At 50.3% G+C, this 24,338-nt stretch overlaps 1 protein-coding gene across 1 annotated transcript in view; it reads right to left on the bottom strand.

The window, feature by feature from the left end:
- PARD6G (par-6 family cell polarity regulator gamma) overlaps positions 1-24,338 on the bottom strand; it is a 77,656-nt gene that overhangs the window by 18,546 nt on the left and 34,772 nt on the right. Inside the window, exon 2 of the mRNA XM_086372505.1 lies at positions 18,149-18,371. Within this exon, the coding sequence (XP_086228631.1) occupies positions 18,149-18,371 (223 nt within the window). The remainder of the gene's footprint in view (positions 1-18,148; positions 18,372-24,338) is intronic.

The raw sequence follows: 24,338 nt of genomic DNA, 5'->3' as shown, positions 1-24,338 counted from the left end.
ATCGCCTAACCCAGGGTCATGTCCCTGTGCATTTCTAAGTAAAGCAGCAAACAAAAGTAGCTATGGCCCTGGTTCTAAAAAACAGAAACATAAATAACACCGTGTGTGCGGGATCTGGTCTTAGGAGCTCTTTTCTGTCTGCCCTGCAGAAGAGGCCCAACACAAAATACCATGCGTTAATAGAAGTTCCTGGAACCAGCATGATGAGAATATGAGCAATGCAACCACACAATGCATAGAGTCCTAATTTGAAAAGTGAAGCACGGCGTTCCCTCCCAGTTTCCCAGCCTCGTGTGAGGGTGACGCATGCCAGGAGGCTGAACAAGTTTACCAGGAAGACAAGACTCAGACCATCGTCCGTGTTTTCTGTTAAAAATTTCCTCAAACAGATGAATCTTGAAAGCACCTCAAAGTGAAAATAAAGTCAACTCTGAAACACTTTTCTCTGCCAAGAGGAAGCCATGCCCAAGTTCTGCGAGACGTTTGATCCGCTCCCCAAAGAGTCGGCTGAGATGCTGTCAAAGCCCACTGTGAGCAGTGCTAGGTCCTGCGTGGCCAGTTCTGGGCAGCACCCAAGATTCTCCACCGAGATTCAGGGTCTAGATTGCTGGTGGGACCTCTGAGGTCAATGACCAGTGAAGCTTTATGGCTTCAGGACATGGAAGAAGCCAGGCTGAGGCCCAGCTGGGTCACTGTAGCCCAGGGAGTGGTTTGCTCCTTCTGAGCCACCCTCGACCTCCCCGGGGCTCCAGAGCAAGAAAGCAAAGGCACATGGAGCCAGGATGTCTGAACCACCCTCTCCAACCCACTCCACGTGCTCAGGGCCCAGCCTCAGGCCCACAGACACAGGCAGGTCAGGGGGCCAGGAGCCACTTGGGTGACTTTCCTGAGGCCTGGAGAGGCCACGTCAGCTGGGATCACCCTTTCCCGGAGGCCGAGCTGGCTAAGAGCGTCCCACCCCTTCCTCCTCAGTCCTCAGGGTTCCCGAGGCCCAGGGAACCTCCCTCTGAGGCTAGATGCAGACACCACTAGGTACAGGACCCCGGTGCTCGCCTGCACACTGCTCCAGAGGTGGCAGGAGTGAAGACAGCGTCAGGAAGACTCACTCCCTCCTGCTGGTTCGTTCATTCAGTCAATGTACAGAGAAAGTGCTTGACATCTGTCGGGAGCCAACACTAAACAGATTGGATCAAGTGGATTAAATACACAAAACACAAAGAAAACGCCCCGACATTCCTGCTCCTCCCTAGTAAATGTCTCGTGCAAACTTTCCCAGGCTGTTTCGTGCGCCGAACACGTGTCTGTGTGGGGAGGTTCTCCAGAGACATGGAGCTGGTAGCACATGTGGACACAGACAGGAGAGGAGATTCATGGTGGTGTTTACGGAGGCCGGGCACCCCCCTGTCTGAGGGCAGGAAAGGCAGACCCTCCAGCCCCAGAAGAGAGGACTCCCTGGTTCACCTTTGTCCTCATTTGGTCGTCTGGCCGGTGGGGTGGTGGAGACTGGCCCCAGCCAGTCCCCAGTTCAGATGCCCATCTCTCCTGGAGACATGAGCACAGACGCAGCCTCTCTGGGCGTCACTCACGGCAGTCAAGCTGACATGTACGATTAACCATCGTGACACAAATGCAGAAAATACACTCAGTAACACTTGATGTTTTGAGCGGAATGGGGAGCTGTGTTAGCTTGCCAGGTGGAGCTGCTGTGCAAAGCACCACAGGCAGTTTATTCTTAGTCCTGGGGCTGGAGCTGCACTTGGTGCTGTGTGCTGGATTCTTGTGAGGCCTCTTCACAGTGGAGGGGGTACCCTCGTGGCTCTCTTCTTTCTAGAAGGACACAGGTCCCCTCCCGTGACCTCATTTAACCTTAATTGCCTCCTGAAGACCCTCAGGTTGGGGTTAGGGCTTCGACGTGAGGCTCTGGGACAGAGTTCGGTCTGTGCTGCGTGTGTGCGGTTCACGGCCGGCTCTTTTTGTTTACTGTATCTTGAGTGCCGTCTGTGTGGGACAGGTCTTTGTCACTCTGCAATGTCTAGCGCACACTGCAGGGATAGGCCTCCGTACCCATGTGACCCCCCAACTGCTCTATGTGGGGGCCCCCCACAGGCCCCCACTCTACGTGCCTCTCCGTGGGCTCTTCCCGGAAGTGAGGCTGCTGAGCTTTGGGTCAACACGCATGGTGAGCCACCCCAGGCCCGCTTCTGTGATGTCGCTGCAGGCAGCATCTCTAAATCCAGTGACCCTAACTGGCCACGAGCCCCAGCAACACACCGTGATGTCTTTCTGGTCAGAGAACAGGAAATCCTAAGCGGTTTTCTGAAGGAGGGGCTTTGGGAGGAGAGGAGAGGTTGGGTTTGTGGTGAGGATCAGCCTGGAAGATAGAGGAGGATGGGTCCTCTGGGGACACTCCTGGTGCCGACTCCAGGGCCTGCAGTGTAGACCAGGTACATGGGAGGGGCTGGGGGCCAGTGCTCTGCTGCTCCAAGAGGGCGTGGATCTAAGACAGAAGGGGCAGGGAACACAGTTCGGGGTATCCAGCATGGCTGCCTTGAATGTCATCCCCCAAGCCAAGCTGCAGAGGCTGCCAGGAGGGTGCGCTCTCTCCTTCCTCGGCCCCAGCCCCCTCCCACCTTCGGGGCCATGTCAACTCCAAATAGCCTGAAGGTTGCAGGCCATTTGCTCCTCTTGGGAAGAAGAGGGAGGAGGACAACCCAGCCTGGGCAGATGGTTAATAAAGAACATGCCGAGTCAAGGGAAACACAGAGCCAACTGCCCGATTTCTTACATATTTGCAGAAGCCACAAAGGGGGACGGATCACAAAGCACCAATCGGAACTCGCCGTTCCCGCCTCTAGCCCATGTGGGAGGACTTCTTGCCAAGCCTCCCGGCCTTGTGCCCACAGCCTAGCCCACAGGGAGGGCCTGGCTGGAGGGCTGCAGTCATATTTTTGACTAGAGGGGAACATTTTTACTCGGTTACTCCGGGATCTGAAATCACTCAGGTGTGTCTCGGGGCTGCTGCCTCAGACACATGCGAGGCCAGGGCAGGTGAAGTCATCTTTCTCAGCTAGGCGCGCACGCCCCAACCTGCAGCAACACGCCTCCCACCCCCTGGCCGTCGCGGGAGAGCAGTCTTTGCTTGCCAGGACTGTGTCCTGCCCTCCACGGGTCACAAGCCTCAGCGTCACTGCAGAAGGGCTAACAGTGGGGCCCTGACGAGTGACCCGCTCCCTCTCCCCGGGTCCCCAGGCAGGTCTTGTCCGGAGCCTCCTGCCTCCGGGCCTGAGGTGCTGACCTCAGACAAGAAGCTCAGCTGAAGACTCCGCACCGTGCCCTCCTACAGTGTGGTTAAGCCACAGCTCCAGCTCAGCAACCGGGGAGCAGGCTGTGAGCAGCCGTCCTGTGGACCCATCGCTTCACAAAGCATCAGGAGATGGAGCTGGTGTTTCTCCCAAGAGGCAAACTTTCAGAAGTCTGGAAGCAGGGGCCCTGATGCCAGCCCTGCCCTCTGCCCTCACCTCCTCCACCCTCACCTCCAGCTGGGGCTGCTGTGCTGGCTCGTGGTCCAGACACCACACCCCAAGACTAACAGTCATGAAAGACTCTGGGTCTCGTCTCACCAGCCCCAGCACACTGTGTTGGGGGCTAAGCCTGATTCAGGCCTTCCACTTCATGGACATGGACAGGAAGAGCTATCCCCATCTCCCACTCTCTCACATTTAATCGTTTTTATGAAATAGGCAAGAGGTCAGATGAAATGAAACGTGAACCTTCAATTTCCAAGGAAAACACAGGGCCTCTCAGGAGTCTGTCTGCGAGCAGGACGGGACTGCCAGGGGCAGAACGGGGTTGGACACTTCTGAAAAGCCAGCTCTCCAACCCATGTTGGAGCCAGTGGGTTGCCACCAGCTCATGGTGGGCTCCTGGTTCAGCTGCAGAGCAGAGGGTGTGGGAAGAGTATCAGGACTGAATCAGAGAGAAAGGGCCGTGTTCCATGGCTCCCTTGCCTCCGAGCGGCCACTTAAAGCCCCAGGGGTCGCCGGCCCCACCAGGAGGAGTGGAGCCATCCACGTGTCCACCCTTCCTGCCTGGGGCTGTGATTCAGCCTGTATTTACAGGACACTACAGTGGTTACCAGAGGGGACAACTGTAATTCAAACAGCTGAAAATAACTGTTGGCAGAGAAGCCCATACTTAGAGGAGACCTCCTTCAGCAATTCCCACAGCTGGGCCCGACAGCAGAGGAGGGCACGGATGTGCCAGAGCTCAGCCGGGCAGGGGGTACAGGCCCTTGCCCCTGCCCTCAGCTGGCCCAGCTCTGCGCCCTCCAGGCACTGTGAGCCTCACAGCACCCGCCCGCTGAGTGCCCACACACGGCAGCAGCCCTTTCTCAGCAGAGGCCGCTGGGCACTGCGTGATGCCAACAGGCAGATGTCTGTCTCGTGAGCCCACGGCAAAGGCCACCAATGCCACCCAGGTGCCTCACCAGCAGCCCCTGAGGATGAATACCCACAAGCAGACCCAGGACCCTGCACACACTCAGGCCAGCCCTCCCCTGGGTCCTCTACTCCATACACCCTGAAGACTCTGCAGAAGACACAACTTCACAGGGACCCTCAGTCCAAGAATCCAGAGCAGAGTCGAAGACCAGCTCATGTTATATATGTGGCAGAGGCTCAAAGTCAAGTGAAACACCTGCTTCAAAAAGACGCTTTCACTGCTGGCTGAGCCATGTTCGGCGCGGCCCTCGAGAACAGTGCACTCAGCTGTGCAGCCATCACTGTCGCCTAATTCCAGAGCACTCTCATCACCCCAGAAGCAAACCCCAAAGCCTTCGCTGCTCCCCACCCCACCCGAGGCTGTGACTTTGCTCATTTATCAATCACCCCAGAGTCTGTCTGTGCAAATATGAGCAGGTATGAACGCAGACTCTTACCCCCTGCTCAGTGTAGCATCGTGTGCATACAATTCTGCACTCTGTGTTTTCTCCTCAGTACGTCTTGAGGACCCAGATTTTAAGAGCTGAATAGGCCATCTTCCTGCTGTTTCTCAAGAGCTGCCTGGTACCCCAGCAACAAGCCAGGTCAGCAGAGGAGCTGGACAGCACGGGCATCCAAGACGGAAAAGCCATGGCAGCCAGGAACCACAGTGTGCATCCTTCTTGCGTTCCAGAGGAATTTGTGGTCTGTCCAGGGACACTTTCTGATGCCGTCTTTAGGCCCATGGAAACTGCAGCCTGTGGGCCAGGCTTGTGCAAGTGCCCAGCTCCTCTGCTGACCGCCCCAGAGAGCTGCAGCCTCCTTCACTCAGCTCCAGTTGTGGGAGGAGACGCAGAGACACCTGAACCTCTGAGAAGCCACATGACCTCTCTGGGACTCAAGTTTGTCCATTGTAAAGGAGGGACAGGTCACCCCCCTCAGAGAGACCATGGACTCGAGGACACCAGGCTTGCCTGTGAGGCTCCGCAGCCCCGGGAGTCTTCCCCGACAAAACCAGCTCCTTTTGCAGGAAACAGGGCTCATTGAGTTCCTGCTGTGACAACAGCCCTGAACCTGACGCCTGACTCCTGGTGAAACACACACAGTCTCTGCAGCTCCCTCACCCCCATTCTTGGGACACCAGGACCCCTGCCAGTCAGTTACCATGGGGCCTGGCAGAGAGCATCTGCAGCGCAACCCCGCAGCTCACAGCACTCGAGGTTAACTGGTCTGTGGCACCAGTGGATGAAGACTTTAAAAGTAACAAAGGTGAGGAGGACGTATTTTAGTTTCAGAAGCACCTCACGACAGAGCGTGGTCGGCAGGGATCTCCCAAGGGGCCTGAGGAGTACCCAGGGCCGTGGGATCTGGAAACCTCCTCATGCAAAGCCCAGGGAGCTGTCGCACTGAGTGCAGGGTCCCCTCACCTTCTGAATTACGGCAATTCCACTGATTCTGCCGGCGCAGGAGATCCATCAGTGTGTGCTAAGTGTGCCCAAGTGCCTCAACAATGAGGGCCGCCAGAAAGCTGCTGGAGAGATGGTTTGGGGGTTCTCTTCTTCACGCTGACAAACCCTGAATCTAAACCTCAGTCTCAGATTCTGCCCTCTGATGGTCCTGAGCATCAGAAACATGCATCTGGTGTCTTCAGTGTCAACTGCACAAAGAAATTTCATTCACTAAAAGATGCTGAAAGAGACTGGGGTGGCTCCAAGGTCAAAGGCTTACTAGCTGCAGGTGGGAGCCATGCGGGCTTGGCCGTCACCTGGCTCCCCTCTCCTGAGTCTGGGAGGCGGAAGGAGGAAGGTTTGCAGGGAGGCAGACAGGCAGCACAGCTGTTGGCCGAGGGTTCCCAGTGTCTCAGGGGACTCTACTCCCAACACGCAAACACATGTCATGACACAGATTGCACTTGCCAGCTCACTGGGGTCCCAGCAAGAGGAAGACCAGTTAGGGCGCTCGACCTTCTGAGTCACTGCTGATGCCCTGACGTGTCCGGAGTTGCTGAGACTCCACATACAGCTGAAGTCGAAGAAGCACAGCTCCCACTGCCGGCCTCCAGGCCAGGGCAGTCAGTGCAGGGGAACCAGGGGGAGGGTCAGCTGCAGACGCAGCCCCCAGGAAGGCGTGGGATCTCTGCAGGGACGTGAGGACTCCAACTAGCAAGTGACAGTTATTTCCTAAGTGATTTACTGTTTGAAAAAGTGTAATCCCTCACCTTGGATTAGAAATTCTAACAAGACTGTAGACGTTTATCAGCTATAAATGTGCCCCATGGGCATTTTATAGGGATTTATACTTATATGGACAGAGGTACTTTTTGGCATTTGATTTAACTCCCTAAAACACACTATTTTTAATGGGTGCAGTTCCAGCTGGGAGACAAAAAGGTTTAGGAGGTGGGTGGTGTTTGCACATCAGTGTGAATGTGCTGAGTGCCCCTGACCCGCACGCTCAAAAAAGGGTAAAATGGTCAGTGTGATGTTGCCTGTGCTTTCTCACAATGAAACAGCCTTCCATGTGGGTAGTGTCAGGACTCTCTCTCCTCTGCAGGCCGACAAGGCGCAGCTCTCCGGGGCACCTCCCTCCCTCTGTGGTTCTCGCGGGACAGGGAGTGTGGTGGGTGGGCTGGGGGCATGGCCTGCCCTGGTGTCCCCACAGAAGACAATGCAGGAGTGAGCAGCTCCAGTGCCAACCATCAGTATCGCCCTCATGTCCGCCTGCACCTGTTAAATGCTACAAGATAGCTCGGGTTTATGAGACCCCGGGTGCAGGTGGAGTCTAACAGAGACGCGGCTCCGGGCTGAATCACTTTCCCACCGGAGAGGGTGGAAAGTACAGAGAAAAGGGCAAAAACAGGAAGACAGATCACTATGCAAGAGGAAATCCAAATCTTGCTTACGTCTCTGGAAAAGAGAAAAGTTCACGATGGAAATGTTAATCTCTGGACTCCAAACCAGCACAGGTAAACCATTCCCATGATAAACACCTTGCGCTGAGGTCCCACTGAAGCTGCTGCTGCTGCTAATGCTGCTAAGTCGCTTCAGTCGTGTCCGATTCTGTGCGACCCCATAGACGGCAGCCCACCAGGCTCCCCTGTCCCTGGGATTCTCCAGGCAAGAACACTGGAGTGGGTTGCCATTTCCTTCTCCAATGCATGAAAGTGAAAAGTGAAAGTGAAGTCGCTCAGTCGTGCCCGACTCTTCGCGACCCCATGGACTGTAGCCTACCAGGCTCCTCCGTCTATGGGATTTTCCCGGCAAGAGTACTGGAGTGGGGTGCCATCGCCTTCTCCGCCCACTGAAGTTGACTGTATTCTAAATAAGGGCTCTCCTGGCGATAGGAAGACAACATGGTCGTGAGGTGGGGGCCCACCTCGGTTCCAGCTCCCAAGGCTGGGGCTTCCTCTGACTGCCGACAGTCACATGTCACACCCATCACAGTGAAATGCCTGGATGTCACCCCGTACATCCTTTGTTGAAAGGTGCCAGATAAGCCCTCACCAGGGGCTATTATAAATAGATTCCAAACAATTTCAGTTGAGAATTATGTTTGGAAGCTTTGACCTTTTCTGAAGCTTCAGTTTCATCATACACAGAATGAGAACAATCATATAGCCTGGTTTGTTGTGAGAGTCACATGATAGCTGGAAAGTCCTTGGTCAACCTCAAACTGTTAAATGAGCGTTTGTTATGAGAGTAGAAGGGATAGGTGCATTCTGGCACCATGAACACGAGGCGCTGGAGGAGCAGCCCTGACCTTCACCCGGGGGTCCTGGCTGCAACTGGGACAAGCTGCTCACAAGCCCCTCACCTCCCTGGGGTGCTGATGCCAGTGGTCTCCGGACCACATAGGAGCCACTTCTAAGGGCTCCCTGAGTGGGCAGGTAACAGCGATGGATCTTAGGCAGGAATGGATGCTAAAGGGAAACAAGCAGGCTGCGATGGAGCTGGCCAACGACACAAACATACAGAAGGCACAGTGTGAGATGCCCACGAGACACGCCTTGATGCACCATAATACAAATGTGACGAGGATCCCCGAGGTTGCTGCGGGGCCGGGCAGCGCGTCGGGGCCAGTCCTGCCTCTAAGCTGTGGAACCAGGAGGGAGTGATGGGCAAGGAGCCAGCCTGGCCCAGTGCAGCCAGAGAGAAAGAGGAGGGGGCAAGACAGGCAGAAGGCTGAGAAACAGTCTGCGGTGCGGGGAGCCAGGCCAGAGTTTGGGAAGGAAGGAGAAGAAGAAGGAAAAGGTAAAAAGGAGCAAGCAAGCATCTCCAGAGCTGAGAGCTCGGGCCTGGAGGAAGGCGGCACAGGAAGGCTTCATCCCAGGCTTGGGGCCACTCTTTGAAAGCAGGGCTTCCTTCCCTCGGCTGCTGCCTGTTCACAGCGGTTCCCTCCTCCTCACTGGTGAGCCCCACTGAGGCTGCATCACCGTGGATGGGTGGGCTGAAGACACACCCTCTGGATTTCCACCTGCCTCCCGTCTCCACAGCTGTCCTCTGCCACGAGAAGCCCTTTAAACAGAAATGGCCTGTCGCAAGAACACCCTTAGTGTCTCTGTGTGGGGTGATTTCATGGGAGCTGCTCCGGGGCACAGCCTTCTCCCTGGGGGCGCCTATGGAGCCCCCACCAAGTGCAGCTTCTCCGCCAGCTGTCTTCATTCTCGTCCCGAAAGATTTCCCTCCAAATGCAGTGGCATTTAATTGGATTCAAAGCGATTACTAACAGGAATGAAAACAGCTTCCTCAGCTCACTGACCGTGAGAACACAGGCAGGTGTAGACTAGATGGGTAAGAAAGAAGATTTAAGTTTCCAGTGTCCTGGAGCTTTTTTCCAGGAAAAATGCATCAAATAGAAAATGCTTAAGATCTTTAAACATTTAAGATGAATACTCATCAACTATTTCTCACCTAAACAAAAGATGTTTTAGCCAGCCACTGTTTTTTTTTTCCTGCTCTGGGTCTTTGCTGTTTTGCTTGGCTTTTTTCTTGTTGTGTCAAGCAGAGGCTATGCTTCGTTTCGGTGCAGGGACTTCTCACTGGGATGGCTTCTCTTGTTGTGGAGCACAGGCTCTAGGTGCGTGGGCACAGTACTTGCAGTATGAGAGTTCTAGGGAGCTTGTGCTTCAGTAGTTGTGGCTCTTGGGCTTAGCTGCTCCATGGCATGTGGGATCTTCCTGGACCAGGGATCAAGCCCACGTCTCCTGTGTTGGCAGGCAGATTCTTATCCACTGCACTACCAGGGAAATCCCTGTTTTAACCAGCCACTTTATAAACAAGGACACTCCACCAGTTCACAGAGCATCTGCTTAAACCTCCCCGTGGTTCTGCATCAGCTTTGGCACAACCTGCACAGTCTGTGGGACCCGGCCCCTCTCTGGAGCTGCAGTGGCCCCGCGACCTGACCCCCAAAGGACAAACAGGACCAACCTGCTCGCCACAGCGCTGGAGACTCAGCAAGTCCAGAAAGGAATGGCCATATTCGCCGGCCTGAATGCTAGGTGGGCCCTGGGGCTCTGCCTCCGTGGGAGGTACCCCAGCGCCAGGCACACAGAGGAGGCTGGCAGTGCAGTCACAGAGTCTATAGGCAGGGTGGTTTCAGAAGGCCAAAGAATCTCTCCCTTCTAAAAATGGGCAATGGCACATAACCCTAACCCACTCTGGAAACAGAAACACAGCCCTGTTATGTTACCAGAGGAGTCTGCTGCTTTGTGTTTAGACAGATTTTTACAAACAGAAATCCTACTCACACTGGCAGCTTGACAACCAGGATTATCAGCTCAAACATGAAAAGAAAGCCCCAACCGTGCTTCTGTTTTGGGGCCTTATTTCCCGTCAGACTGGAAATCCTTGAGCTCATGCTCACTGAAGAACCAGCTTAAATACACGTGTTAATTGTCGCAAACGACCCACTCGGACCAGAAAGGAAAACAACACCGTGACCACATTCAGCCCCACGACCCTCCGGCCCCTGTGGAAGCACGCTGCTTCAGCAGGTACCGGCCCTTTGCACCGCCTCTCCCCTGGAGCCCTGTCCTGAAGGTCCCCCGGGGAGACCTGGCTGGGAGGGGCTCCCTGAACTCGGGGTGCGGTCAGGCTGGACTCTCGGAGTCCCCCGTGGCCCCAGGTGGTGCTGTCTTAGCCGAGGGCAGCCCCTCACCCCACAGCGCTGCTAGATCCTTGCTGGCCTCGCTGCAGCCTTCAGGAGGGTCAATTCAAAGCTCACGAGTTTTCATGCCACATAAGAACAGTCTTCCAAGGTGTGTTTTAAAAGACCCAATTCAAATGTCATTTTAATGCCCTGCTAAAGAGAGGCCCACTGGCATAAATACACTTTAGTTAAAAATATGCCTTTTAATCCAGCAAGAGCCTGAATAATAATAAATAAATACCAATTTAATTAATACCAATTAATCCTGAATCTGACATGTATATAAAAGGTACAACACAGTTTACTATAGTGAAAAATGGGAACAGTGTAAATTAATATGGGATTAGTCAGAGTTTGTTACATTCATACAATTGCTATGTCTGTTAAAAAGATTGTAAATACTATATAATCTACAAGGAGTCAAAAATGTGATGCTAGACTAAAATAATCTCTGTAGTATGTGCATTATGACCCTGTTTATATAAAACTGTATCCAACGAGTTGTATCTACACCAAGGGGTCTGGAGGCGCCTCACCAAACTACTGACAGTGGTCGTCTCAGGCTGGTGGAGTTATTTCCATGTTGCTTGAATTTTCTTTTACAAATATGTTATAAATAGTAAAAAAAATTTAAACGTTTCTTTTTAAATTAATTAATTTTTGGTTGACCTGGGCCTTTGTTGCTGTGCAAGGGCTTTCTGTAGTTGTGGCGAGCTCGGGCTACTCTTCGCTGCTGCACAGACTTCTCATTATGGTGGTGTCTCTTGCGGAGCACAGGCTTGAGGTGCTCGGACTTCGGGAGTTGCAGCCCAGGGGCTCAGAAGCTGTGGCTCGCAGGCTCGAGGGCACAGGCTCAGAAGCTGTGTCACACGGGCTTTAGTTGCCTGTGGCATCTGGGATCTTCCTGAACCAGGTATTGAACCTGTGTCCCCTACGTTGGCAGGTGGATTCTTATACTGGACCACCAGGGACGTCCCAGAAAAAAGCAAAACAAAACATTTTTTAAAACAAATGTTTTACAGAGGATTTAATGACCTAGGATATGTTTGTGATGTGTAAAGATTTTTAAAAGAATCCAAATTATTAATATACTATGGGCTTAAAAGCATTGAAAAGTATATATGACTAGCAAGTAAATAATAAAGGAGCAGATTCCAATTCCATCTGTGTAAACGCTCACTGTTTATACACAAGGTGTCTGTGGGGTGGTCAGAGAACAGGCTTAGGCAGCTGTGTCTCCCCTCCCTCCCAAAGGCCCAACTGGAGGAGAGGCTGCAGTGACACGGATGGAGGGAGCGCGTCCAGGAGATGGGGAGGCCCTGGCTGTCTGACGGCGCCTCCAGAGTGGCCAGCCTCCCCAGGACAAGCCCTGGACTCTTCTGGACGGTGCGTGGCTCGGGCTCTGTTTGCTTTTTAATGAGCTGCGTCAGCACATTCTCTCCCACATCCACTCCCACTCCAGGGTGAACACGGGGTTCAGGCGTTTTGTTTTCTGCATGTTCCCATGGTAGAGCAGTGGGAGAATTTTTGTCCTTTTTTATAATTAGAAAATAAAAGGAAATTCTCCAAACATGTAAACGTCCAGAAATCAGTGACAAAAAAGTAAATGTGTCTTGTGAAACATCTCCCATAGAAGAGGGTGTTTACCTGCAGGTTCTATGCCTGTTCCGAAAAGTGTGGGCACAGAGAGGAAGTGAATTCAGTGAAATTACATCTTTACCCTACCCTTAACACACAGCCTCAAAACCTTAGGCAGTATCTTAGGAAACAGAATAAAATGAGGAAAAAAATACAGAAATTCAGTGTGGGAACTTAAAAGGTTACACCCACTGAATGCTTTCTGCTCAGCAGTGAACCCCTAACTCCAAAACCAAACACACCTCCTGCTACTTAACGCAGAACCCAAGAAAAGCATTTATAAAGCAGAAATTATAGATTCTGCCAGTATCTGTAACCAAATTTGCAACCAACTTATTTTGAAGAACACCCCTTAATTACTTTTTCTGGCAACTCACTTAAGTGACATCACAAGCAAATACCCTTACCTCCCTACCCTACCCCCAATCATGCAGTTTCTGATAACCAAAAAAGTTTTAAAATGTATCTTCCTCATTCTAGGAACCCAAAAGAATGCCAGAATGCCAAGAACAGTTAACAGACACATGCAAATGACCCATATTTATGTTTATTTTAAAAGTAAATAGTTGCTGAGAGTCCTCTAATTATGCTGGGAATCTTTTGGTATACTTAAGTCATCAAGCCTCCCCTGGCACTGTAGGAGGCCCCTTACCCCAGGGGCAGAGAGCCACTGAGATTCCATTAGGGCCCCTCCTCTGGTCGTGGTCTGGGGCCTGAAGGGTACAGGCCCATCTCATAGATGATAAGAACACAGGGGTCGATAGTACTGGGAGGTTTTATTTTGTGGGTAAGTGGTGACAAGTGAGTATCTGTACTTCCTGTTTATTCTGCTGAAAATAGAGACACTCCCAGTGCCTTTGCTGGTCTCCTCCTGCATTCCCTCCGCCTTGGGCCAGTCTCCCGATGTTCTCACAGGCCCGGGGAGGACAGGAGTGTGTGTGTGTGTGTGTGTGTGTGTGTGTGTGTGTGTGGCGGCGGGGGGGGCGGTGGTGGGGCGAGGGTGGGGTGGAGTGTGCCGGGAGGGAGCAGATTTTGACCAGATTTGGATTCCTCCACTGTGAGTACTTAATTCTGGGGACTGCTGTTCTTAAGTGGGCAAAGCATTAAAGTGAAAGGTACAGTGACATCTCTTACCCTTCCAAGGGGAAAACCTGCACAGCTTGTAACAGTAGACAGCCCTGGGCGGAGGAGGGATAGTGTAGTATGTGCAGAAGGACAGGAACCTGCAGATGTGAAGGCTATGGGCGTGGGTTTGATCCCTGGTCAGTGAGCTAGATCCCAGGGGCCACAAATAAGAGTTCCCACGCTGCAACTAAATGTCCTGCATGTTACAACTGAGATGCGGCACAAAGGTACATTTATATCTTAGAAAAGACACATGCCACTGAGTAAAAGACAACCCTCAGAACAGGAAGACATATTTGCAAATAATGTGTCTGAATGAGGGATTAATATCCAGATAAATAGAGAACCAAAACTCCACAACCGGAAACAAACCACCCAGTGCAAAATGAGCAAAAGACTTGAATAGATATCTCTCCAAAGAAGGCATATGAATGATGATTAAGCAAGTGAAAAGATGCTCAACATCACTAATAATGGGAAACACTAATCAAAACTACAGTGAGCTATCAGCTCATATCCATCAGGATGGCTATTACCCCCAAACCAGAAAACAGGTGTTGCTGTGCGTGTGGAGAAACCGGAACCCCTACCCCTGTTGGTGGGAATGTAAAATGGAACAACCACTGTGAAAAACAGTATGGGGCTTCCTCAAAAAAATAAAAAATACAGTTACCATTCCACTTCTAGGTTCATACTTGGGAATTGAAAGCAGGGTCTCGAAGAGCTTTTTGTCTCTCATGTTCACAGCAGCATTATTCACAATAGCTTAACATGGAAGAAACCTACGTGTTCATCAATGGATGAGTGGAAAAGCAAAATGTGGTAGCCATAGAATGTACTATTATTCAGCCTTAAAGGAACAGTAAATTGTGACATAGGTTACAGCATGGATGAAGCTTGGAGGACATTTTGCTCAGTCACTGAAATAAGCCAGTACAAAAGGACAAATACTGTCTAATATCACTTATATGAGGTACTCAAGAGTTGTCAAAATCATAGAGGCAAAAAGTGGTGGTTGCCAGGTTTGAGGGAGGGGAGATGGGGAGTCAGTGTTTAACAGGTAGAGTGATTCAGTTTTATGAGAAGAAGTTACCGGGGCGGATGGTGGTGGGTGCTGCACGACAGCAGGAGCATATTTAATTAGCCAGTGAGCTGAACACTTACATGGTCCCAACACGAAACTATTCTTTTTATAATTGTGTTTGTTTATCTGGCTGTGCTGAGTCTCCATGGCTGTGCTGGCTTTTCTCTAGTTACGGAGATGGAGGGCTACTCGCTCGTTGTGGTGCACAGACTTCTCATTGTGGTGGCTTCTCTGGTCGTGGCCCCCAGGTTCTAGGCACAGGCTCTGTAGTTACGGCACCTGGACTTGGGGACTCCGTGGCATGTGGGATCTTCCCGGATCCGGGATCCAACCTGTGTCTCCTGCATTGGCAGGTGGATTCTTTACCACTGAGTCAACAGGGAAGCCCCTACACTGCTAAATTTTATATGTATTTGAATACATTAAAAAAAAAAAAAAAGAAAAATGTGGAAAATGTGGCACTAAATAGACCGTGGAAAGCACACAGTTCACAGTGTGAGCTGAAACAGGCAGGCAGAGCAGCGCCTACTCTGCCTCGGTGGGAACGTGCGTTGGCAACCTGTGCGCGTCTGCAGACAGCCGTGAAAGTGCTGCTACAGATAAACTGGTCACAAACAGAACCCGGTGGATCGTGCGTGGAGCCGTACAACACAGGCCGGTTTCATCCACGAGGCCTTGCTTCCCAGCTGTACTGCAGGCTGGACCCCAGCGCTTCACTCCTTCTTATGGCTGAATAAAACCTTGGTGGGCAGATACACCGCATTTCGTTTATCTGTTCATCCACCATCAATTTACAGAAATTTATGAAGTAGATGACAGAGCGGGTGTGGTTACCGTAAAATCACAGAAATAGCATTTCTGTGACCCAAAGCTCAGAGCCCATGCTGTGGGAAAGGACGTGGGGTTGGAGAGTTCCCTCCAGGACTCTCAGGCCCGTCCATTCCCAGGAAGGACAGCCCCGTCACAGGGCTGGTGGGCCTTTCCTGAGCACGGCGGGCATCAGGGTGGTGCTGCTTCCCGCCTGCCGTCCGGAGAAGCGCAGCTGCCCCTGCCTCTCCCGGCAACAGCGATAGTATCGAGGGGCCAGGCTTCCTACACAGCGGGAACATTCTTCTCTTGAAGCCTGACAACAACCCGAGGTGGGCTCCCCCATAGAACCGGTGAGAACGGTAGGCTCAGGGGCCACCAGGCCGTGATAGACTAGTGCTGGGGGGAGGAGGGAGCAGGGGGGAGAGCCCCCTGCAGTCAGGGTCCCTGAGAGAGTGCTGGGGGGCCGGGGTGAGCGCCCCCTGCAGTCAGGGACCCTGAGAGAGTGCTGGGGGGCAGGGCAGGGGTGAGCACCCCCTGCAGTCAGGGTCCCTGAGAGAGTGCTGGGGGGGGCGGGGGTGAGCACCCCTGATATCAGGGTCTCTGAGAGAGTGCTGGGGGGGGGCGGGGGTGAGCACCCCTTGCAGTCAGGGTCCCTGAGAGAGTGCTGGGGGGCGGGGGTGAGCGCCCCCTGCTGTCAGGGTCCCTGAGAGAGTGCTGGGGGGCGGGGGTGAGCGCCCCCTGCTGTCAGGGTCCCTGAGAGAGTGCTGGGGAGGGGGGCGGGGGTGAGCACCCCTGATATCAGGGTCTCTGAGAGAGTGCTTGGGGGGCGGGAGTGAGCGCCCCTGCAGTCAGGGTTCCTGAGAGTGCTGGGGGGGGGGGGCGGGAGTGAGCACCCCCTGAAGTCAGGGTCCCTGAGAGAGTGCTGGGGGTCGGGGGTGAGCGCCCCCTGCGGTCACGGAACAGAAAGGCAGCGGCTGGAGGCGAAGCCCCAGCGCTGGAAATGCTTACAAAAAGGTTAGAGCCCTGAGGCAGCTGGTTAATCTTCGGGCCACTTCTGTGAGGCCAGGGAAAAAGCAAAAAGTACAAAGGACAGGACGCGGGGCCCGAGGCCGCACGCCTGAGCAGCAGAGCCATGTGTGCGGCCCCGCGGGCAGCGTCCCGCCTCGCCTGGTCTGCCAACGGCACAGGTGTGTCACGAGGGCGCCAGTGGTGCCTCCCATCCCACTGCACGTGCCAGCGGCACAGAGACCCGTTTCTCACACACGCGCACGGCTTCACACCCACGCCTCACTTTCTGCACCTCGGGAGGTGACGCCACAACCTGGGATGGCCGGCAGAGCTGTGGACGTGGGATCTGGACAACACACCAGCCCTGGGAGCAACTGACGACACAACACGGAGAAGCCAGAATAAAGAGACGAGAGGATGGCGGGGATGCAGGCTAGTGGAGATCAGGCCTGGCTGAGAGGGTCGAAGGAGAACAGGCACCCAGATGTGAGGGGCAGTTGGTGCAGGTGTAGCCACACAGGAGGGGCCGTGGAGGGCCCGAAGCCCCGGCGACTGCACCGGAGCGCCCGCGCCCGCCCCACCCCAGTCACCGTGAGGAAGTGGCAGCTGTGTTGACTTTTCGGGACCAGCAGCAGGACACACTGGCTCAGCCAGGGCCGCAGATGCAGCGCTTCTGATCTGGTGCCAGAGAACCAGATCGAGGTGAGGTCAGCGGCCCCCCTGCGGGCCCTCCTCCACGTCCCCTCCAACACCGCACACAGGAGGCCCTGGCCGATGCTCAGCGCGCTCTGCATGTGTGGCCCCCTCGCCACAGGACAACTGGTGGCGAGCGATGTAAGAACACCGTCAGTCAAGCAGGGACTCAAGTGGAGGAGAGAGAACCAGGTCCCCGGCCCCATGCCAGCAGCTCTGGGCTCCGCGTCTGGGCCTTCCGCCCGCACACTGCTGCTGCTTCCGGTGGGAAGAGCCCACAGCCCCAGGGACTAAGGCCAGTCTCCCTCCTCCCCAGACGGCAGAGTCCGCAGCAGAGAACACTGTGAGAGGTGCCCCCGCCCACCACACTGCTCCCCCAGGGCGGCGCAGAGGCCCCTCAGGGAAGGAGGGACAGTCACCCCACGGGAATTGGAAAGAGCCCTTTCCCCACGCCAGGCCTCCCCTGCTAGTGTCCTTCTCTCCAGGATGGTATTTAGAATTGTTAAGGTTCTCCCAAGTCCAGAGACAAGAAAACAAGTCTAATGTGCAGCTTTGAGGAGTAAATCCACCGGAATGCCCCCACCTCAGTCATTAACCTGTGTTAGCGATTTATTTTCACATAAAGTTATACTGCTGTTACAGGCCTTCAGAGCTAAAAACCAACCAAAGTTATAATCTAAAGTTTACATTTTTTCCCAGCCCTAAAAAGACAGTGGAAAACATATACTAACAACCTTTACTTTAATTCTTGGGTTACTGGCTAATGACTCCGGTTAAAATACTGAAAATATCAATGTCATTTTCTCTCAGTATATAAAAATCATGAGTTAACACAATTTCAGGTGGAAAATGCAGTTTAAATATTATTAAGAATGTTTTCTAAGAAATTAATGTTGACCAAACAGATCTTAATTTCTTTAGTCTCTCATCAAAGGCTAGAAAACAGAGTAAGTGGGATGGGTGGAGGGGATATATATATATAATTTGTGTTGTTGTACGGCAGGAACCACACAGCATTGTAAAGCAATTTTCCTCCAATTAAAAAATAAATAAAAAAAAGAAATCAGAATAACATGGTTCTGAAATGACAGACGAAACTGGAAGGTGTATTTATTTTTTAAATGAGCGCCAAGCAGGAGCATGGGCTCAGTCTCTTGAGTACCTCGTTTCTGGATGAAAACCCTGAGCAGGGGGTTTGCGCTGGAGACGGCCTTGCAGAAGTTGTCATCGTTGTTGATGGGCAGCAGGTCGCCATGCACGTCTGCATAGCCAATGGTCACCTCGGTGTTGGCGATGTGGTGGGTGTGCACGACGAGCTTGTAGAAGTCTTCAAACCTCCCGGGCTTCTGGCGGTCCAGAGAGAACCTTCGGAACTCGGCTCCAAACTAGGAGGAAACAGATAGTGGGCGTGTGAACAGCAGGGACCAGCATCGGAGAAGAGGCGTCATGACCGGGCCTCCCGGAGGCCTGGACATGGCTGCATCAGCACCCCAGTCCTCGTGGAGCTTCGAGAGAAGGGAGACGGCAGTGTGGGGGAACAGTTCATGCGCATGGACCCCTGTCCTGCGGACCCCAGGAGAGGTGCGCAGCTCAGGCTGTAGGGTGGGGGCCCCTCCCTCACTGGGGACCCTGGAGCATCCCCAGGCTGGGCCACACTGTCCGCACAGCCCCTGACAGCCATCAGACACTCAGAGGCGTGAGTGAAGCAAAGGCCAGCTGTAACTTCTGAACTCTCCCCTAAGGGGAATGGGAAGTCCTGGGCAGTTTTAATATTAAGGAAGGAAATGACTGGATATGATTTGCATTTTAAAAACACCAAATGGCTGCACTTCAAAAGGATCAGAAGTGGCAGCAAAATTGAAAGAAGAAAAGAACCTGGTGAAAACCAAGCTTCACAAACCTCTGGGAGGCAGGAGCATGGGTTCTGGCTAAAAAGACAGAGCAGGTCCCTTTAAAAAAGATGCAGCTCGGCCCTGCTCTGGGAAACAGCCGGGCCCACCTCTTTCCTGTCAGCCCCTGGCTCAGGCTCAAATGCCCACAGCGTTGCCTGCAGACCTCCAGGCCACCTGCTAGGCGTACCCTAGGTCACCTCCCGCAGGCTGACCTGTCCAGCGATCTAAGGACACCGCCTGTTTGTTTGGCCTGAGGCCGCTGGATTAGGACACGCTGTTGTTCCTCACTTGGCAAAAGGGAACTTTATTCATCAGGCAGGACAGACTTTGTGCTCTTCTATATAACTGAAAACTAATTACATTGGTTCCAAAAAACACGAAAATGAAATGTCTAATGTTTACATAAAACTAACAGTTACATCACCTAGACATGTCAACTACAAGGGCAATGCAACTCAAACCATGCAGGTGTGAGTGGCTCTAAAATTTGGGGAGGCATCAGTCATGGAGGACCTCCGAGTTCTGGAACTGGCTAATTTGGAATGCAGCCCAAGAATGTGCATTTTTCACAAGTTCCCAGGAGAAGCTGATGCTGCTGGTCTGGGAATCACGCAGATAAAACCACTGACTTAAAGGGAATATCACCAGACCTCAACTTACACAGATCTCTGAGAAACAGTCTCAGATCCCATTTCCCTTTTAAAAAGCAAAGGAAAACACTATTCTTCATTGCCCCTGGAATAAAAAACTTCAAGTTTGGGAAAAGCCACCTTCAGTGGCTAATTAAAGTAAAGCCTGCTCCACACTCTAAGGTCCAGAGGCGCGCTCTCCTCCATCCCTTTGCCCTCTCCCCGTTACTTCTCAATATTTTCTCCAAGCACGCTCACATGAGCAGGCTGCCAGGCTGCCAGGGAGCGAGGCACACCCCCTCTTACACACAGGGAGACATCCTAGGCTGGCAAAACTTTTCAAGACACGAGATCAAGCAGACAACACAAGTTTAATGTGATTTCTTTCATAATCAGTTATCCAGTCACGTCATGATGTTTATTTCAGTAACAGTCACCCGTCATCTTTCCTGTTTGATATTTCACATATGCTAATTTCCAGAGCAATTAGTTTTTATCAACACTTGCCTCATTTTCACTAAACTAAAACTCTGCTCCTATCAAGCAGTAACTACCATTTCCTGGCTCCCTGACCCTGCAACCACCGCTGTGCTTTTGCTTTTTCTCTCTCTCTACGTATGTATAGATTTCTCTCTCTCTACATATGTATAGATTTCTCTCTCTATATATATATATGTATATGCATATAATTCATTATCAGATACATGATTTGTAAACCTCTCCTCCCATTCTGTCTTTTACTCTGTGGTGCTGGGAGGGAAAGATAAACTTTTGATACAGTTGTGTAACTTACTTCCTAACCTAGGCCAGGCACAGTAATGCAAGTTTTTCTTAAAACTTTCCTTGAAATTGGTAGCTGTTTTACAGGTTGACTATGGAATAATGTAACAGACGAAGGGGTGAAGCTCAGCGGCTACCCTTTCATGAGTCCTGCTGTGGAGACACTGTCCACAGTGAGATACTGAATATGTTAGGATGTGAGTCTCCAGTGAATTTCAATTTTGGTTCAGTATTCCATAGGGATCCCTCTCCCCTAATGCTGTGGTCTTCACATGTGACATATCCCATCAAGAATTTTGGAAAAACCTACTAGTATAAAAGGGATAATACACCTTTAAGTTGGCATCTAAATTTTTCATAATAAAAATAAATAGTTGCAAAGGATATAATTTCCAGCTGTGCTGTGCTTAGTCCTCAGTCGTGTCTGACTTGTTATGACCCCATGGACTGTAGCCCGCCATGCTTCTCTGTCCAAGGGATTCTGCAGGCAAGAATACTGGACTGAGTTGCCATGCCCTCCTCCAGGGGACCTTCGTAACCCAGGGATAGAACTCAGGTCTCCCGCATTGCAGGTGGATTCTTTACTGTTTGAGCCACGAGGGAAGCCCTAATTTCCAGCAAGCTGTAAATATTTTATTTAAAAATAAATATTTTATCATATGATCTTTTAAATATAGTCAATGAAATCTAAATGCCATAGTCATTTGATACTACCATCATGCATTTTAAAATAGAATGAACGAGCTCTTTTATAACAATCAAAAAATCCAACAAGGTTGTTTCTCTTTGATCTCTGGTTTCCATTGCACTGCCCCAGAAGAATTTAATCCTGATATATATATATTTTTTTTTCTCAGTTCATATAATTCATTGCAGTTAGCACACAGTTTAAAAATTCACCAACACACCAATAGTACAAAACTAAACAGCAGTATAAATTATTCCCCCCTCAGGAAAATAAAACATACTATGATTGTCAAAGCTAGATGTCAGTCTAAGTTTTAGGACAAAGGAAGAATGTGAAACTAATAAAAGGAAAAAGCAATCACTCACAATGACCACAAAAAGAAAATCCAAAAGAAAGTCCGTTTTCTCACAGACATTGATTGTCTTCTCTAAATTAATAAAAATTATCTTAACATAAACTGTACTTTAAAAAAAAACTAGAAACTCTTCAAGTAACTAAAGATAATGCTCCAAGGCCATTTTCACAGCTTTTTTTTGTTTGTTTGCTTTAAATGCCTATACAGCCAAAGTAACACACATTTGACCAAATATGTCCAAAGCAACACACAATGGAGTTTTCCATTCAGTATTTTAAGCACAAAAATAGGCTATGCTTACAGTAGTTAAGGCGATCAAATTTTAAACAAAAGCAATTAAAAAAAAAAGGGAAAAACAGTAAACGTTTTCCATGCTACTCCCATAGACCTTATTTGTAAGTGCTAATCCTGATATTTTATCCTAATAATTTATGCTTGGTTACCCTATCACTCTCCTCTACAACAAAATTAGATAAATTGAAGTTAAACATTACCCTTGAGGCTAAGTCTCTCTTTGTGAAAATATTTCAAAGTTGTTTCTATTGGGAATAGAGTTTTAGTTTTGAAAAATGGAAAGTGTTCTGGAGTAGATGCACTACAATGTGAATGTAACTAACACTACTAAACTGTACACGGGCTTCCCTGTGGCTCAGCTGGTAAAGAATCTGCCCGCAACGCGGGAGACCTGGGTTCTATCCTTGGGTGGGGAAGATACCCTGGAGAAGGGAAAGGCTACCCACTCCAGTAGTCTTGCCTGGAGAATTCCATGGACAGAGGGGCTTGGCCGACTACAGTCCATGGGGTTGCAGAGAGTCGACGTGATTGAGTGACTTTCACTTCACTTCACTTCAAACTATATGCTACAAAGTGGCTGAGATAGTAAATTTTATGCATGTGTATTTTATCACATTTATAAATCAAGTAATGTAAAAAAATAGATTTTTACAGTAAAAAAATTTCTAGATTGAGTCTTTGCAATTATTAAATCAAATTGGAACATAGTTATAAGATTTGACAAATGATTATTAGCCTTCCAAAGTAAACATTTAAAAAGTCTTTAGTTTAATGAGAAGTATCGATTGCTGAACGTGGCACGGCTTGCACTGATTCTTCCGGGGCTTCTCGTCGTCATGGTGTTGGTACTGAGAGGCCTTTCATGTGACAGGAGGAGACAGCAGTGAGAGCTCTGAAGGCACAAAGATGCTCAGCCTGTGAGTCTCACCAAGTCTTATGCCAGAAATATCCATACAGCAGCCTATGATTAGAATTATTTCAAACAGTCCATTAGACGACAATTCAATTAGGACCACATTCAAGTTTGCTGAAAACAGATTTGGAAAATATGTGACTTGGAAGATTTATTGCCCAGTCATTAAAGCCATTCACTTTTTCAATTTCTGGTAATTATACCAAGAATTATATGGCAATGAATTGTGCCAGTTAATTCCTTCATTTAGAGGAAACTTGTCTGATCTGATCTAACGGGAAAGTAAAAATAGAAAATTAAAAAATAAAATGGTTTTGTCATATTGAAGTTGGACCCTTCCCTAACACCATTATAAAAAATTAACTCAAAATGGATCCATGGCCTAAATATAACACATACAACTATAAAATTCTTGGGCAAAAACATAGGGCGAAAGTTTCAGGACACCGGGTTTGGTGATGATTTCTTGATATGACACAAAATGCACAGGTAACAAAATAAAAAACACACTAGAATTCTTAAAAACTTAATTTTATTCATCAGAGGACAATATCCACAGAGTAAAAAGGCTTTGAAAAGTGGTGAGCACAGTCCTACCTTTATTTCAGCAGAATCCTAAGAAGGTCAAGTCCCTTACATAAAATGCTGCAATATTTGAATGTAACCTACACACACTCCACACGCCCATACTTTAAATCAACTCCAGTTCAGTTCAGTTCAGTCATTTAGTCGTGTCCGACTCTTTGCAACCCCATGGACTGCAGCACACCCGGCCTCCCTGACCATCACCAACTCCCGAGTTTACTCAAACTCATGTCCATTGAGTCAGTGATTCCATCCAACCATGTCATCCTCTGTTGTGCCCTTCTCCTCCCGCCTTCAATCTTTCCCAGCATCAGGGTCTTTTCAAATGAGTCAGCTCTTCGCATCAGGTGGCTAAAGTATTGAAGTTTCAGCTTCAGCATCAGTCCTTCCAATGAATATTCAGGACTGATTTCCTTGAGGATGCACTGGTTGGATCTCCTTGCAGTCCAAGGGACTCTCAAAAGTCTTCTCCAACACCACAGTTCAAAAGCATCAATTCTTTGGCACTCAGCTTTCTTTATAGTCCAACTCTCACATCCATACATGAAACCATACATACGGTTTTTCCATACTGGAAAAACCATAGCCTTGACTAGATGGACCTTTGTTGACAAAGTAATGTCTCTGCTTTTTAATATGCTGTCTAGGTTGGTCATAACTTTCCTTCCAAGGATCAAGTGTCTTTTAATGTCATGGCTGCAATCACCATCTGCAGTGATTTTGGAGCCCAAAAAAATAAAGTCTAACACTGTTTCCACTGTTTCCCCATCTATTTGCCATGAAGTGATGGGACTGGATGCCATAATCTTCGTTTTCTGAATGTTGAGCTTTAAGCCAATTTTTTCACTCTTCTCTTTCACTTTCATCAAGAGGCTCTTTAGTTCTTCTTTGCTTTATGCCTTAGGGGTGGTGTCATCTGCATTTCTGAGGTTATTGATATTTCTCCAGGCAATCTTGATTCCAGCTTGTGCTTCCTCCAGCCCAGCGTTTCTGATGATGTACGCTGCATATAAGTTAAATAAGCAGGGTGATAATATACAGCCTTGATGTACTCCTTTCCCAATTTGGAACCAGTCTGTTGTTCCATGTCCAGTTCTAATTGTTGCTTCCTGACACGACTGAGCGACTGAACTGAACTGACCTGACCTGCATACAGATTTCTCAGGAGGCAGGTTAGGTGGTCTGGTATTCCCATCTCTTTCAGAATTTTCCACAG

This window comes from Bos grunniens, chromosome 24, assembly GCF_055505025.1.
Source record: "Bos grunniens cultivar Pamir isolate PY7600 chromosome 24, Bosgru_T2T1.0, whole genome shotgun sequence".
In the NCBI taxonomy this organism is placed as follows: domain Eukaryota; kingdom Metazoa; phylum Chordata; class Mammalia; order Artiodactyla; family Bovidae; genus Bos; species Bos grunniens.
The sequence above is the reverse complement of the archived record's forward strand: the minus strand, read 5'-3'. Positions and strand labels throughout refer to the sequence as shown.